This window comes from Paralichthys olivaceus, chromosome 15 (genome assembly GCF_024713975.1).
Source record: "Paralichthys olivaceus isolate ysfri-2021 chromosome 15, ASM2471397v2, whole genome shotgun sequence".
In the NCBI taxonomy this organism is placed as follows: domain Eukaryota; kingdom Metazoa; phylum Chordata; class Actinopteri; order Pleuronectiformes; family Paralichthyidae; genus Paralichthys; species Paralichthys olivaceus.
In genome coordinates this window covers 6,524,492-6,539,689 of record NC_091107.1, presented here as the reverse complement: position 1 = coordinate 6,539,689, position 15,198 = coordinate 6,524,492, and the positions used below count along the sequence as shown (strand labels likewise).

General features: G+C 41.0%; 2 protein-coding genes across 4 annotated transcripts in view; both read right to left on the bottom strand.

Annotated features, from left to right (window-relative positions):
• rxfp2a (relaxin family peptide receptor 2a) overlaps positions 1–223 on the bottom strand; it is a 67,312-nt gene extending 67,089 nt beyond the window's left edge. Inside the window, exon 1 of the mRNA XM_069510153.1 lies at positions 171–223. The gene's annotated coding sequence lies outside the window, so the exon portion shown is untranslated. The remainder of the gene's footprint in view (positions 1–170) is intronic.
• A 1,717-nt stretch (positions 224–1,940) lies between these two features.
• Positions 1,941–14,781, bottom strand: b3glctb (beta 3-glucosyltransferase b). Of its 3 annotated transcripts, none has more exons than XM_020097022.2 (15): positions 14,491–14,777; positions 13,562–13,599; positions 13,430–13,469; positions 12,641–12,762; positions 10,024–10,100; positions 9,801–9,912; positions 9,232–9,368; positions 8,652–8,715; positions 7,702–7,818; positions 7,015–7,084; positions 6,687–6,800; positions 5,137–5,236; positions 4,931–5,050; positions 4,377–4,521; positions 1,941–3,149 (listed from the first exon to the last, which is right to left on the bottom strand). In XM_020097022.2, the coding sequence occupies exons 1-15, from the start codon at positions 14,549–14,551 to the stop codon at positions 3,015–3,017; spliced, it is 1,452 nt and encodes a 483-aa protein (XP_019952581.1). In that variant the 5' UTR covers positions 14,552–14,777; the 3' UTR covers positions 1,941–3,014. The 3 variants fall into 3 exon arrangements, with proteins under 3 accessions (XP_019952581.1, XP_019952583.1, XP_019952584.1); XM_020097024.2 differs by having other exon boundaries at positions 12,641–12,750; positions 14,491–14,775; XM_020097025.2 differs by lacking the exon at positions 4,931–5,050 and having other exon boundaries at positions 14,491–14,781.
• Between the last annotated feature and the right edge of the window lie 417 nt (positions 14,782–15,198).

Below are 15,198 nucleotides of genomic sequence, written 5' to 3'. Positions count from 1 at the left end.
ACCATAAAACAATATACACAAAACAAAGGCATTTACATGAGATCATCATTGGTGCTTAAAAAGAAAAAAACACAACCACAACACAACCACAACCACAAAAGCTACAACACAACCACAACACAACCACAACCACAAAAGCTACAACACAACCACAAAGTGAAGCTACTCACTGTGTAGTCAACAGATCCAGCCAAGCTAGCTGAAAATCTGATGCCCGTCTATTTAAGCTATTACGGTACAGGTGCGTGTTTTTCCTTATTGGGCGCTCCGGGTACCTGTACCGTAATATCTCACTTAGACACGCATCTCGACCTCAGTAAGCAGCTCGACTTGTCTCATTGTCCACATCCGCTTGTGTCTCACTTCCGTTTTGTGCTTGTTTCTGTTGTGTGGCTCTCGCTGTTGTGTTGTGACTTCTGCATTCATGAACAGTGGCGACATCTGTCACTGTTTGACACCTCTGGTGCAGCTGGGCCTCTGCACATCTGGGACTTTTATTTTTTTATTTGTTGCTGTCAGATGGAGGGTCACCTCTTCTGATGTCGAGATTCTGGACATCAAACATGATCGACCACAGGAAATGGAGTCAGCGCGGCTTACCTCCAGCAGCCACCTGAACTGAGGAGCGATGGCCTGTTTCGACAGCTGGACAATGTCAACGAGGTGTTTGTAGGACACCTTTCGTGTGCACGCTCAGCAACTGATGGTGCGACCTTGAAATACTCAAAGAATACACAATAAGACAGTAATTTGCATGTTCTAAGTCCAATTTTTATCAGAAGCTAAAAACATGTCAGTGCATGTCAGATGTTATTTTGTGATACTGTCCACAAATCAGAATTTCAATTAGGCTCATTTACATTTGTTGTAAACACACTGCTAATCTGGTCCCTGGATGAGTGGATCCAGAAGCCAGATTAGAGGTGGATGCTGGATGTAGGGGTGCTGAGGGGGTCAGTAATGGTCGACCCACTCAGCGTCGTCACACCTAAACCGTGTTGGATTTACGAGATGCTTGAAGAACACAAACCAGAACCTGTGTGTTTAACAAATCAGTTTACTGCTCATTGATGGAAAGAGTGAGAGACTGGAACCGATGCCGCTGCAGATTTTGAAGCTGATTCAGCTGCACAAGCAACAGCTTTTCTTTGAGTCTCCTGCACATTGACGAGACAGGGAGCACTTGGAGAAACCTCACTGCATTTATGACTCCAGTGTGTGAATGAAAGTGTGGGAGGAACAGAGTGATCCCAGTGTGTGAGGTTGTTAACGCTGCATTCAAGCATGAAAGTAGCGATGTAATGATAGGCCTGTGACCGGGGAGCGTCCGCAGAGCTGTTCAGAGCAAAGTAGAGGAGACTAATTTTTCTGACAATCTTGACTTGATTTAAGTATCAAAGCGTTTATCTCTGTCGTGCTCACACAGAAGGCAAAAATCAAATGAAAGCCAATTAGACACCAGAAACAATTCAAGTGTTTAACACCAGCTGCTGAGTTCTGTTTTCAGTAATGGAAGCTGAATTTATATTTATCACAATATGTCAACACACGGAGCCTTGATAGAGACATCGTCACAGTCAGTACCCCTGTTGCTATAGTAACTGAAGTCACAATGACACACGATCCTCAGGTGATCCAGGCCTCAATGAGAATGACACGTCTGGAGAGATGAGAAACACGGCGGAGGCAGAGAAAAGAAAAAGGTGTCTCCTCCCCAACGTTGTAATCAATCAGTGACCTAATCCACTTTCATTTTAACAACTTCAGTCACAGACGAAAGTTCAAAAAGAAAGATTTCCAAGCTGTGGTGAGAGGAAGTGAAGCTGCATCCAACATTTCAATGCCTAGAGTAAAAGTGCAAAATAGTGAGATAAAAAAGTTGATGTTATTTGGTGTTCCTGTGCGCGTGTTTCTGTGCCAACGAACAAATAAAAACACAGATAAAAGTTTTATTATTAACTAAATTAACTTTTTATTTTCTTCAGTACGCGCACAGACATTTATATTTTAGCTCTAAAATGGCATTTTTATACAGGCTTGCCACCTGACACACACACACACACACACACACACACACACGGACTGCCTCACAAAAATATAAAATTATAATAAATTCAATTGAAAAAATCCTTTAGAGAATCACAAATGCAGTTGTAATCAACTTGGTAAACTTTTTGTTTCACAGATACAAAACAAACAAAAATAAGAAAAGGAAAAACATAAAGATCTGGTTTTACTTTTCTGGAAAAAGGTGCTTGTCAAACATTAAAAAATACATTGGAATAATCACTCATTAATAAATTAAAGATCTAATCATCCACTGTTGCTGCATTTCAAGTCTTTTTGTAAAACTCCCTCCGGGGGTAAAAATGTTCAGATGTAATTTTTGTTTTCATTGGTCGTCCTGACTTGTCAGTTCGGGTTATGTCGCCACCCGTTGGTTTGGTGTCTTCACGTTGACGAGGACCATCTGTGTATGTATGGATTCTGTCTGAGTTCATGTTCAGTTTGGGGATAAAGTGACAACACCAGCGACTCACAAAACAAGCAACAAACAGGGACTTCAGTATTGACTTACAGATGCAGACTCTGACTGATGCTCAACCAAAACACAAAAATAGTTGTTGTCGACAGTAAGTTCTCCATATTCTTTATCAATGAAGTTGATGCATGTTGAGCTGATTTTCCAGACAGATTTTAAGATGTATTATTTCATATTTTTGGTCAAAAACGTTTTTAAGACACCACCATCCACTTATCAATGGCTTAAACACCGATACTGGCAAATATGTTAACAAACAATTATCTCCTGACAAGAAACATTAGCATCGTCTCTAAGTTAGGTACATTTTGCTGTGATTGTGCAGTTTATTTATCCAAGATGAGTTAAACTCTTGAGCATATTGATTTATGTAGATATTAAGTCTTGTGAGAATTATGTTCCGGTGTCTTTGCACTTTGTTAACTGTGCGCTATAGCTCAACATTTCTACAGTTTGTTACAGTGCAGTGTTTCTACAGTTCATCTCGTGGGTGTGTTTCCTGCAGCCAGTGTTTGTAGACAGCCACAGGATCTATGTTCCAGTGCTTGTGGAAGGAGATGGCCTGCTGCAAGGAGATCAGCGTGTCGTTGTAGTCATCCGGTCGGGCCTATAACATCAAAAACAAGGCGTTTGTCAGTGTGTGTGCTCGTGTGTGTGTCTGCTTAATGATTCACGTTTCATTTATTCAGAGGATTCCCACTGCTGCAAACTATCTGACCTCAGGGTAGCGCAGCTCAATGTTCTGTTGTTTTAGCCTCCATTACCCACAAGCTATTCTTTCTGTCTGTTACCCCCTCCACTCAGGGAGAGATAACATGACGCGAGCATCGTGCAGCGCGCCACCTGATATCGGAAAATGAAGGTCAATAAATAAATTTGGCTCTCATCAATACTTGGAGCATTTTTTGTCTTAGTAAGGAGTTTCTGTTCTCATGTCTGTGAACCAGAATGGTGAGAGAAGATTTCAGGAAGGCAGCAGAAACAAAGAGAGAGAGAAACATAACACCACAGCATTACACATGAATCCTTCACTCTGTTCCACAGACAGACAGACCTGCTTCCTCCTGACTCCCTCACTGCAGAATAAGACTGTTTCTTGGTCAAGTTGATGATTAGTTGCCTTCATCTGCCTGCACTGATAGATCCTTCTTCAGTGCAAACAACTAACAGAATTTACGTAGGCACAATAACGTGATGCGTTTTCAACCTTTATAAAATTCCCCCAAAAACAGAAGCTCAACATTAAAAACAAGAGCTGATTCTCTGAGACAACAGGCAGGTTTCTGGCTTGAGCGAATGATGTATGATGAATGTTTTCTAGAGTTCGAACATTGGCGAGAGCATTATTACAATAATAAAACAATGGAGGCAGATTTAACTTGACGAGCTGCATGAGGAGGTTTCTGCAGAGACAAAGCTCAGAGAGCGTTAATGAAGTTGTTGTGTTGAGTTTATAAAAGCAGCTAATTTCTTCAAGAGGGTGGTTGAAATAATTGAGTCATTGATTAATTATTACTGGAAACTTAATCCAACACATATAATTTAGGAACTGTATGTAAAGGAATGTGACATCTTTACATTTTCAATTTATTACAAGTGAGCAAATTGTCATTTCCCCTATAATTAGTAGCGAGTTATATATTATTTCAGTTAGAACAGTTTTATTTCAGTTTCTTTACAGGGGGTTGCAAAAAACTGGCATCTGTAAAGTTAACATGATCATCCAACCTTGTTTTTATTGAGTTCATCTGAGGGTTTACAGGTGAGAGAGCATAACATGTGCTTGGTGTGTGTGTGTGTGTGTGTGTGTGTGTGTGTGTGTGTGTGTCTCTACCTGGTGGAACAGGGGACTGTGTGTGATGGGGATACCGAGGGAAGTGAAGCACCGGCCCAGCACCATGTCATCAGGAGCGTCATCAGTGTAGCATCTACAACCACTGGAGACGAGCCTGAAGACTGCAGGCCTACTAAGCACCATCCTACACACACACACAGATTTTCAATTATAAAGGGACGTAATTGACAAAAATGTAACTGGTAGTGGATTTATTTGCCACTGTGTGATCATCTGACCCACATTTAGTAGCTGTTTAATCAAGTAACCATGGTAATTAAATATTTTCCTATTTCTTTGGATTTTGAAGAATCAGCATATCTTGATTTATTTGTCCCCTCCCCCACTCGGACAGGATTCAGCCTATCAATACTTTGTGTTTAATTACTGTCAGATCCAAGTAGCTTTTGTGTCGTGCATCTAAAAGATGTTCAATCCCTTCAAAACTGTATTTGATTCCAACCACACTAAAATGTTAAATGTGCAAAATCCTATGACTTTCCCGATTTTTTTTTTCTCAGCCTCATTGGATTGTCACGCTACAGCAGCCTCACCCTCCTCCTCCTGTGGTGTAGCTGTATCCGTGGTTAACCAGGCTGTAGCCATATCTCTCCCCGAGGCTCACCGCTTCCTTTGGATCATAGCAACGCAGCAGTCGCCGCAATCTGGGTAAACTTTAGACGGAGCAACTTCAGACGGACAAAGACTAAATTTATCTTCTTGGAGTCATAAGTCAAAGAAAAACTCTTGTGCCAGTTACCTGATGAGTGTATCATCATCAACAATGAGAAGCCAATCAGCCTTTGGCACAGTGTCACTAAGGAACCGCCTCAAGATGGCAAATGTCTTCCCACAGTGTCCTGCAGGGATACAACATAAAGACAGCAAGTGTGAGAATGATGAAGAAGGTCACCAGCTCTGATCCTGGAGGTCTGTGACTCATAAAACCTCAAACCTCACAAATGAGAGAGTGAGAGTTAGAGAGAGAGAGAGAGAGAGAAAGAGAGAGACTGTGTCTGAGCGCGTCTGTGACTAAGACTTTCTCACAAAATGATTCATCCACTTTTAAGAAGTCAGAGAGGAATGCTCACCAGCTTGAATGGATGATTTGGAAGAAAAAGAAAAATATGTCCATATCAAGAGAAAAAAAAGAAACAAACTGAAGTGGAGATGAAGGAATGTAGAAGAGAAAATAAGATAAACAAGACAACAATGAAGAAATGTACTTCAACAGCCCTGCAATAAATCCTGAATCTGGTTTTATGTTCAGTTATAATTTATGGAGAAGATAATCATTTTGACGGATGTTCAAAATGTTGAAGTGAACTTCAGAGAAGTGTTTTAGTCCTTCCTTATTAATATAAAAAGAAATGATAGAAACAGTCCTTTTACTGCAATACAAATCATCAGCAACACAAACTGCTGCCTCTAAAATAATCATAAAATGTAATAAAGACCTCATAAAAAACTATCAAGAAGAGATAAACATTACAACCATCATGAAGGACTGTTGTATCAGACTGTGTTCATTTCACTGAGGTGTCACTAACAAACCAAATCACTGTAGGTGTTCATGAGAGACAACAACAAAAAAAGAGCTGTAATCAGGGGTTAGCTCAGACAAGATCACACTCAATACACAGATGTCTGTACAATGTTAAAGCCACAGATTGGTGAATTGATTAACATTGGTTATTTCCTTACACCTGTAGAGAGCTGAGGTATATGAGGCAGTGAGTGATTGGAGGAAAAATGTGCAGATGTGAAGATGTGAGCCACTTTGACTTTGGCTGCATATCTGTCAGAGTGCAGAGGCCGACCATGGTCCACCGCCAAGGATGTGAGCTCCAGCCGGTGCATGTACGTCATTAACCTGAAGAAGAGTTGCTGCAGGATGTACTGTGGGAGGGCGGCAAGTCAGCAGAGGCAGTGTGTTGCTCTGAGCTATATCCTGCTGAATTCTGGGATTCCAAACGTCTTGTGGAGTCCGTGTCTCGACAGGTCAGAGCTGCCTGTGGTTTTTATGAACTACACTTGAATTCACTTTAACTTGAAGATCAGTGAACAATGTGGGGATGGAACACAGAGTCATATGAGGATAAAAAAATCACAGGCATGTCAGTGGCTTTGGGGGGAACAATCTTGTTTTGAGCTAAATGCTAAAGAGTCTACCCGGACAGCATCTTTGCCATTAATGCGCAGGTCTGTTCACCATCTATTGACGAAGTCTCTTTCACAATCCAGCCTCCTATGTCTAAGCTGTGGATCTGTGCTGCAGGCTTCAATAAACGCTGCTGCTGATCAGCTCACCTCTCTCAGTGTTGGGCACTCCCAGGCTGACGGTGGGTATGGAGGCGTCAGCGACATCACTGTAATACTCCAGAAACCCAGCGTCCCTCTCCCATGTAGCTTTCACCACTGGCACTGTGAGGAGTGGGGGGGGGGGGGTCATCAACCAAGGTCCAACAATCCCCTTACATTCAATCAAATTTCGCCAAATTACATTCACCAATAGTTATCAGTCCCCTGAATGATATTTTTTTTCATCAAGATCCGTGGATTATTCTGACTTCTTTCTCGTCTCATAAACTGCTTGGCGGAGGTCATTAATGAAACAGTATTCTTCTAAAACACACACCTCGCTCCCTGTGGAATTTCTGGCAAGTTTTCACAGCAACAAACACGTCATTCTTCGAGACCGACTCTCCCTAAAAAGACAGAGAAGAGAAAAACGGTCAATGTCCCTCTGCACAGAAAATACGTTGCATGCAAAAAAGAAGATGGAAAAAAAAGAAGTGCACAGGAGCACACAGAGTGAGGCGCAGCATATACAGAATGTAATGGAGTCAAAATTGAGTCTGAATGGCAAAATGAGGCACACTCAGTTCTAACAGTATTATGTGGTGAAATGAATCACAGCAATATTTTAGTCTTCCATTTCGGATTTCTGGACAGATGTATGATTTTCTTTTTTCAGTGACTTCTCATTTCAGGTGTGAAAATTACCAATAGTAATCAGTGTGTTATTACTCATTCACATCTTTCGACCTTTGCAGAATATTCAGTACAAATGAATATGTTTCTTTCCTGTGTGCTAGATTCCTGATGTGTTCTTTGTGTCCGATGGCTGTCGAATGTGATAGAAAATGTGTCATTATTTTTTGGCAAATGTGACTGAAAGTAAATGTAATGCATGGTCGAGTTTGGAGTACAGCTAAATTAGAGGGTATGTGCAGGTTTTTGTAAACACAGGAAACCTGCTAAAATAGGTGAATGATTGATCCAAGCATTAGGATGTAAAGGAATAAATAAGAGTTGCACATACACAGTTAGGCAGGTAGGTTGTAAATGTGGTAGCGCAGTCGTCTCTTGACTCTGTGCAGAACTCTGGAACTGATGTCAGCTTTGGTCCACGTCCTTCCTCCCAAATATACAGAGCAATCTAAAAGCACAGGAAAAAGAAGCTCGGCTGTCGGGAACAGGGATTAGTGACGTATTTTTATCATTGTTCTGCGTCTGATAAAGTAAAAGACTGCACCAGTATTTACAGACACTATCATGATGTATAGGAACCAGTCACTGTCGGTTCAGTGTCGGACGAGTACAACAGCTCCTCAGACAGTGAAAATCTCTGACTCCCTGGCAGCTCTGGACGTCCTCAGAGACTTGGTCTTGGTCGTATACACTTACACAGCCAATGATTTATTTTTAATTACCCATAAGTCTTCGGAGAATTTTAAAAGGGGGCCGCTCCGGCTGACGCTATGAATTTTTAAATGTATCAGTCCTGTTCATTTAAAGGAGGAGCAACATGATGAATTAATAACTTTGCAGGGTCTGGAAACCACAAACGCAAAGTGACTCACAACTTTGATTTGACCTTGATTTCACTGTCAAATTACGAACTGCGGGAATTTAAAAGCTTCACGCAGCAAACATGCATTAGATTGGTTTGATGCCCAAAAAGTCAATTTCTGCTCTTTTAATCTTCTGTTGCAAAACTACTGAATCTTTTACATCATCAACTGTTCGTCCCGCACACTCACACACAAATACCTATTCAAAGCTGCAGGGGTTGAGTCTGAGAGCTTTTTTAACTACAGAGTCATTAGTCACTGGGGCAATGCTGTCTGTCAACATCTCGTGATCAGCAAGGGGCTGGAGGGATGTTGACACTGATGATAATGATGCAAGTTTTAAGAATAACTACATTATTGTTATGGTGACGGGCAGGAGGACACACACACACACACCATTCAAGAAACTTAATGTTACCTCATGTTTCAAGTCGATGGTAAAATCTGACTTCAGGTGGCCGTGTCGGATCCGCTCAGTGAGTCTGAAAACAAATGTGAAAGATGTTGAAAGACGAGGCATAGGACGTCCCGATTCAAGTAGCTGGTTTCATTTTGGTTCCTTTGTCTCCTGTTTTAAATAAAATGTGAGTTTTTTTGAAGTATGAATACACAGGCAATGGAAAGCAGATGGAGCAAGTTAAAAGACTTGATAAATGCATTTGTAGAGAATTCAGCAAATGAGTCTTCATTGTTCATTTAATGTTATAAATCTGATGAAGTGCCTGTTTAATATTAATTTAGTGCCCGTTTAAAGTTCAGGCATATACAGCCGAAAGGTGACTTTTATTTTCTTGTTTGTATGAGCCAGTTATTTTTATTTATTAGACTTGAGTGTCTTTAATTGTTGTAATCACGTTTATTCCTACAACGTTGATGACAAAAAGCTTTGCTGCAGCTGTGACCCAACTCACTTTCAAAATAACAAAGAAAGAACACACACACACACACACACACACACACACACACACACACACACACACACACACACACACACACACCTGTGGAGCAGAGGCGTGCTGAGTGCCCAGCCTGCTGCAGGGTCAGGGTAACCAAAGGAACTGGGGTCTTCAGAGAACGCATAATGGTGGATGATGGAAGCCTCGTTGTCATGGAGACGTTTACCCAAAAACCATTCCTGTGAGGTGCGAAAAGGAAAAAATGTTGATATGAGCAGAAGGTTCCTCTGAGCTGAGGACTGTTGTACGTTTAAGTGTGAGCAAGTTTGTGTTTGTATGTTAACGCACCTTCTACTTGTAAGATACCTTCATTAATCCTTTACGGCTAAATAGACGCATTAGTATTTGTGATACAGGTCAAGAATCATCATTAAGTTACATCAGCTGATAACGTTTCCAGAATGTGATGAATTCTCTGACTGTTCAAACCTCTTGTTAACAATTAAGCCTGGAAAATGAATGAATGTCGTCTGAGGAAAACATCTGACATATGACACATGCAGGTGCTGCGGTCAGATCAGGGTGAAACTGAGCCAAAATCACCCAAAACTTTTATATCGTCGGTTTTGTTGGTTATGTGTTTTTATTTCATCGTTGTGTTCGCTTCTCACCTTGTGGCCTTGATACCTGTGGAGGACCTGCAGCAGAGCAGCCAGTGAGACTCTGGTCTCTTCCTCTATGAAGAAAAACCAGGAAGCTGATTGGCCGCATGTGGCAGAGAGACTGGAGAGATCCATGAGAAACCATTAGTTCATCATTAATGCTTCATTTAATGAATCTTTGTGGATTGTGATTTGATTATTTTGTAATAATCTCCACATGTTTAACACTCACTGAGGAAGCGCAGGGAGGATACTCCAATCCCCTGCATACTCCGACAGCTCATGAAGAAGAACAACAACCGGAACTCCCTGAAACAAAACAATTACATTTTTGTCAAACTTTCAACATCCTGCTGTCGCATTAATACAATTCAGAGCAAAACATTTCCTTTCAGTGCATTTAAATTAAGATGAGTGTAAAAAAAAAACTTACTGAAATCTGGGACAAAACACATGAACCCATCTAAACACAGCTGGGCACAGGAAATAACAAGCAGGAATAACTCGGGTAGAAAAAGAAAACGGGATTCTACAGTGACACTGACAGATGATCTGCTGAATACACCTGAACATGCCGGTGGGGGGGTGAGACCTTAATCAACAACATGTTGAGTGACAACATCTGCACAACCTGCTGGGTGCAATTTGTTTTTTAATTGATTTGTTATTGGCTCAAAATGAAAAGGAAAAAAACAAGGAGAAAGAGTTGTTTCAGAAGATTCAGTTCCGGCTCGCGGCCCTTTTCTGCGTGTGTTACCTGCGCTCTCTCCCCCTTTCACGCTTAAACTCTGGCCTATCAACAAACTTCTAAAAGTGTCACATGTTGAAGAAAAGCTGAAGGTATGAGACCAAACACCATTAACCCCATTCCCCATCACAATGAGCTGATGGAAGCAGTGCTGGAGGGAGGAATGACCCGAATGCAGACACAAGGCAGTGCTGATGGACTCTCATAAAGAAAAACAGGTTTACTGGCAGATGGCGATTTAACAGGCTGATGAGAAGACAGACAGGCAGACAACTGGATCACATGAGGAACACAAAGGAGCAAAGATGAGAAACTGGGAACAGGTGTATGTGCGTGTGCCGACACACACACAGCTCTTCAGGGGTCCACTTCACATTCTGAGGGGATATTTTTACCACCTGCTGTGGTGTTGTGGTAAGATGTGAGACGCAAAGAACCGAGGCTGCGAGCGGGGGCCAAATGAGACAGATCAGTAATGAACCACAGGCGCCGATATTTAAGGATAAAAGCTTTTACTTGTGAACAATAACAAACTGAAGCCACGTGGCACGAACCAAATGTTAAAGTTAAATTATAAATATGTAGCCAGGCTGCGGAAAAGACAAATTAATACGTAAAACAAGCTGCATGTCAGAGTTTACGAGAGTTTGCCAACTTTAATCTTCTTGAAATGACACCTGCATACACGTCATTCAGGAAATGAGTGAAGCATAACCTGCCCTTGTTAAAAAAAAAAAATGAAAAAAAAAAAACAGATTTCTGCAATCAAGCTCTATCAAATCCAAAAATAAGCTTTGATTCGACACACTCGCATCACAGCCCATACATGCTGAGATGCGTGTGACTTGGATCAGGTCACATTTTATGACTAATTAATGATGTACATGACAAACCAAATCCTAATTTCCCCCTGAGGATAAATTAAGTATTTCTGAGTCTCGACCTCCTCTGGTGACACATCCATCATCTTTGTTTCCGTCTGCTCTCATGTGCCTCTCTGACATATCACCCAGTGTATTATCTGCTGTTCACAGCTGCGACATGACAACACTCATTGAATAAGAGATTGTTGACGGGCAGCTGTATATTTCACAACTGATGTTTCTCAACATTCTCACTAGCTGCGTCTTCTCTGTCTCTCAGGGAGAAATTGGTGAGTAAACACCTCGAACCACCAACAACAACAACAACGACGACGACAACACATGGCTTCAATAAAAAACAATCACAGACGTGTCAAATTCAATCACATCCGTGTCGCTTCCATCACAAACACGACTTTATGTGATTTTTCGAGCCGCTGCTACACATCTACTGTTTACAGGCTGCTGCGTTTTTGCCTTAAATACAGATAAAGACTCAGCGAAGTTCAAAGATGATGGTAAATACAATTCAGACGACAATTCCTATTCCTATCTTAGGTTTATCTTAACTTATCTCAATTTATCAACTTAACTTGGCTTGACTTAAACTAAATGTATCTCATCTGATCTCTATCTTAACTTGACTTGACTTAAACTTAACTTATCCAGAACAGAGTCGGACATGTTTCATTTCTACACATGTTGCTGTAGAAATCACTGAACAGAGCTTCTCCTTCTTTTTTCTATCCAGGAGTCTTTTGAGGATTAAAAATGATGTTGGAGGACAAATCTAAGACTAGAGTGGGACTCTCTTTATTTCACAACATCCTCTCCTGTCAGCAGAAGATCTAAACTTCTGTCTCTTCTCTACTTAATTTCAAGAGGTCCCCTGCAGACAGATGTTGTGAACAAGCGTTCCTCCCGACTCAAACAGCGGAGTTCTATGACAAGGGGGACATCTATTGGTACCAGTGTAATACCACAGTGTAACACAAAAGTAAAGGATGCAAGTAAAACCCCTGACTTTTTGTGTGTGTGTCAGTGTCACTTGTACACATTGAAAATAAAAAGCATGTAGCATCATTATCCTGTTAATGCCAGCACCCTAGATCACACGTCTTTCCAAACTCCTCATGGTGATTACAATATTTTACTGAACTGCTCTTTATAAACCTGTTACTAAATCATGTGCCTCATTTTAAGGGACCAATAACCATCCAGGGCCAGAGAGGTGTTACCTGTCCAAGTTCTGCCGCCTGCTGCAGAATCTCCGTCCTCCTCTGGACCCCTCGACGGGCGTGGTAGGAGTTTCTCTGACTCTGGATCACAAAGACCACCTCCTCCAGTGCTGAGAAACACACTCACAGAGAAGAAGAAGGGATGAGTGGGAAGAGTAAGGACTCGTGCGGATGCAAAGAGACAGGGAGAAGTGAAAGAATCAAACAGGGATCCAAAAATGTTTTATATATAAATTCTAAATGGTTCCTAATTCATGTAATTACAGTACGTTACATGCATGTCAGCTGTTTCATTGACTTTCACTAATTCCTCTAAGATGACAAAAGATCTCTTTTTCTTTTACAACCACTTATGACTCATCGTTACGCTTCGGTTATTGTCCTGATTAAACAAACGAGATAAAACCTGTTTTATGAGCTGTCAGGTGGATTTTCTTTCCTGTTCTATTTCATTTCTTATTGAAAGCAAAGCTAAGCTGGCTGGCAGGTGGCTGTAGCATCCTATGAAGCGTACACACACACTCATGACATGTCAATCATCTCATGAAGTTCTCAGTAAGAAAGTGAATACAATTTACAATATTTTGGAGTCTTGGTTGAACTTTTTACTCACTTGCAAAATGTCAATAAAAAACAGTGGCATGGAAAGTGAATGCACCACGAAACATTAGTTTGGTTGTGTAGTGTGTGTCTGTGTGTGTGTGTGTGTGTGTGTGTGTGTGTGTGTGTGTGTGTGTGTGCTTCTTGGGTCAAAGCATCAGAACCTCTGTGGTGGAATTCCTCACTCACCAGCAGATCTGTGTGCAGTGTGCGCCTGGTGCTCCGCTGCCTGCGGGCAGACAAAGTTGATTTAGTCTGACACACACTGCCAAGGCACATGATGAAGCATGATCACAGCAAGAATCTGGGGGCGGCACTTACATGAGCACAACCAGTGTGTCTGTCTTCAGCAGAGGGACCTGAAGACAGTGAGACAGATGCAGCAGTGGTGTCAAAGCAATATCAACATAATAATAGAGTTCATATCACTGGACATTGATTTTGGTTTTGAACAGATTAAGTCACCTTGAGCTCATAACTGTTGCTGATGAACATTATTAAACATATTTAATATATTTTTCTTCACTTTGACCATCACAGGTACAAACCTTAGATATTAGCATGAGCCCGCAGCTCAACACTTTGCCAAATTTTAAAAAAAGGAAACATTTCTGACTTTTTCCGTCCCAATAGAGATACTGATACCTGAGCTATGGGTATCAGCAGATGTTGACCAAGATTCAACATGTTTATCTGTCTTATTCATTTGCCAAATACAAATAGAGTGAAAAACTTTTATAGGAAAGCTCCATCGGCGTGAGAGAGAGTTAGGTAGAAGTTAAAATAGGTAAGTAATAAAAAGAAGAGGCAATAAGATGGACAGGAGTAATGATAAGATAAAAACAGTGATGAAAAATAAAATAGTAAATAACAAAATCATACACAACAATAGAATAAGAATAAAACATGAACACCCACACACACATTAATAGCACATTAGATTCTTGTTAATATCCTGTGCTCATTATTCCTGCATATTTAAAGACCTCACCCAAACAAAATTAACTGAAAAATGAAAACATTTCAACATTTACATAACTTTGTCCTTAAAAACAAACTGAAACACTAACATGTGTTATATTATATGGACAGCATTTTACTTTGAAGGCCAAATCGAAGCGACTTCCGGTCTCTCTCAGCCCCTCACTTCCTTGGAGCTAGCCGGTTGGCTAGCACCTCATGCTAACACCATTGGCTGTAGCTGTAGATGTTGCTAACAGATTAGCGGTGTCGGTTTTAGCTGCACTTACCCAGAACCAGGAGCAGCACCGCGAAGAGTTGACATCCTTCCGCCACATCCCGGAGCGACATGACTCCTCCGCTGCTCCGTCTAAAGTCTCCGTGTTTTCATGGCGGCCGGTGAAACGTGTTAGCGGCTACATGCTAACAGCGGCCGAGCACGGTGGAGCTGCAGCGACCTCTAGCGGACACCAGGTCACTACCGCTGCAGCTCAGTGAAGCTCAGACACTTTTTGTATTAGTACACATGAAACTGAGTACAGGTACTTTGTTACTTCATGTACTTTAGTACTTTAATAAAATACTGCACTGGTCATGTCACTCTGCTTGTTCTTTTTGACTTTTTCTAACAGGAAAATATATTTTGCTAATTTGTGTTTATGTACAATTTTCTACTTGCACAAGCAATCCTCCTGTGCCGCTGCACTTTACTTTACAATATTTCTATTCTATACTATACATACTTATCTGGGTTAACTTTTCATCTATCAGTACTTTACTTTACTTTTCACTTTCACTCCACTACAGAAATCAGTTAAAGGTCCAGTGTGTAAGATTTAGGTGAAAGGGAACTATTGTCAGAAATTTAATGTAGAATAATCCTCATGATGTTTTCATTCTTTACCCCAGAAAGGCCCTTTATATTTAAATACTTTATATTTACATCGAGGGGGTCCTCTCACTACGTTTTTTGACATTAGTCCAAACTGGACAAACTA

Excerpts from the sequence above, each read along its gene's own strand:
- b3glctb (XM_020097022.2), bottom strand. The coding sequence starts at position 14,551 with ATGTCGCTCCGGGATGTGGCGGAAGGATGTCAACTCTTCGCGGTGCTG. Across the intron at positions 13,600-14,490 it reads GGTGCTGCTCCTGGTTCTGG|GTCCCTCTGCTGAAGACAGA; the intron begins GTAAGTGCAGCT and ends CACTGTCTTCAG. Across the intron at positions 5,051-5,136 it reads GATGATGATACACTCATCAG|TTTACCCAGATTGCGGCGAC; the intron begins GTAACTGGCACA and ends CTCCGTCTAAAG.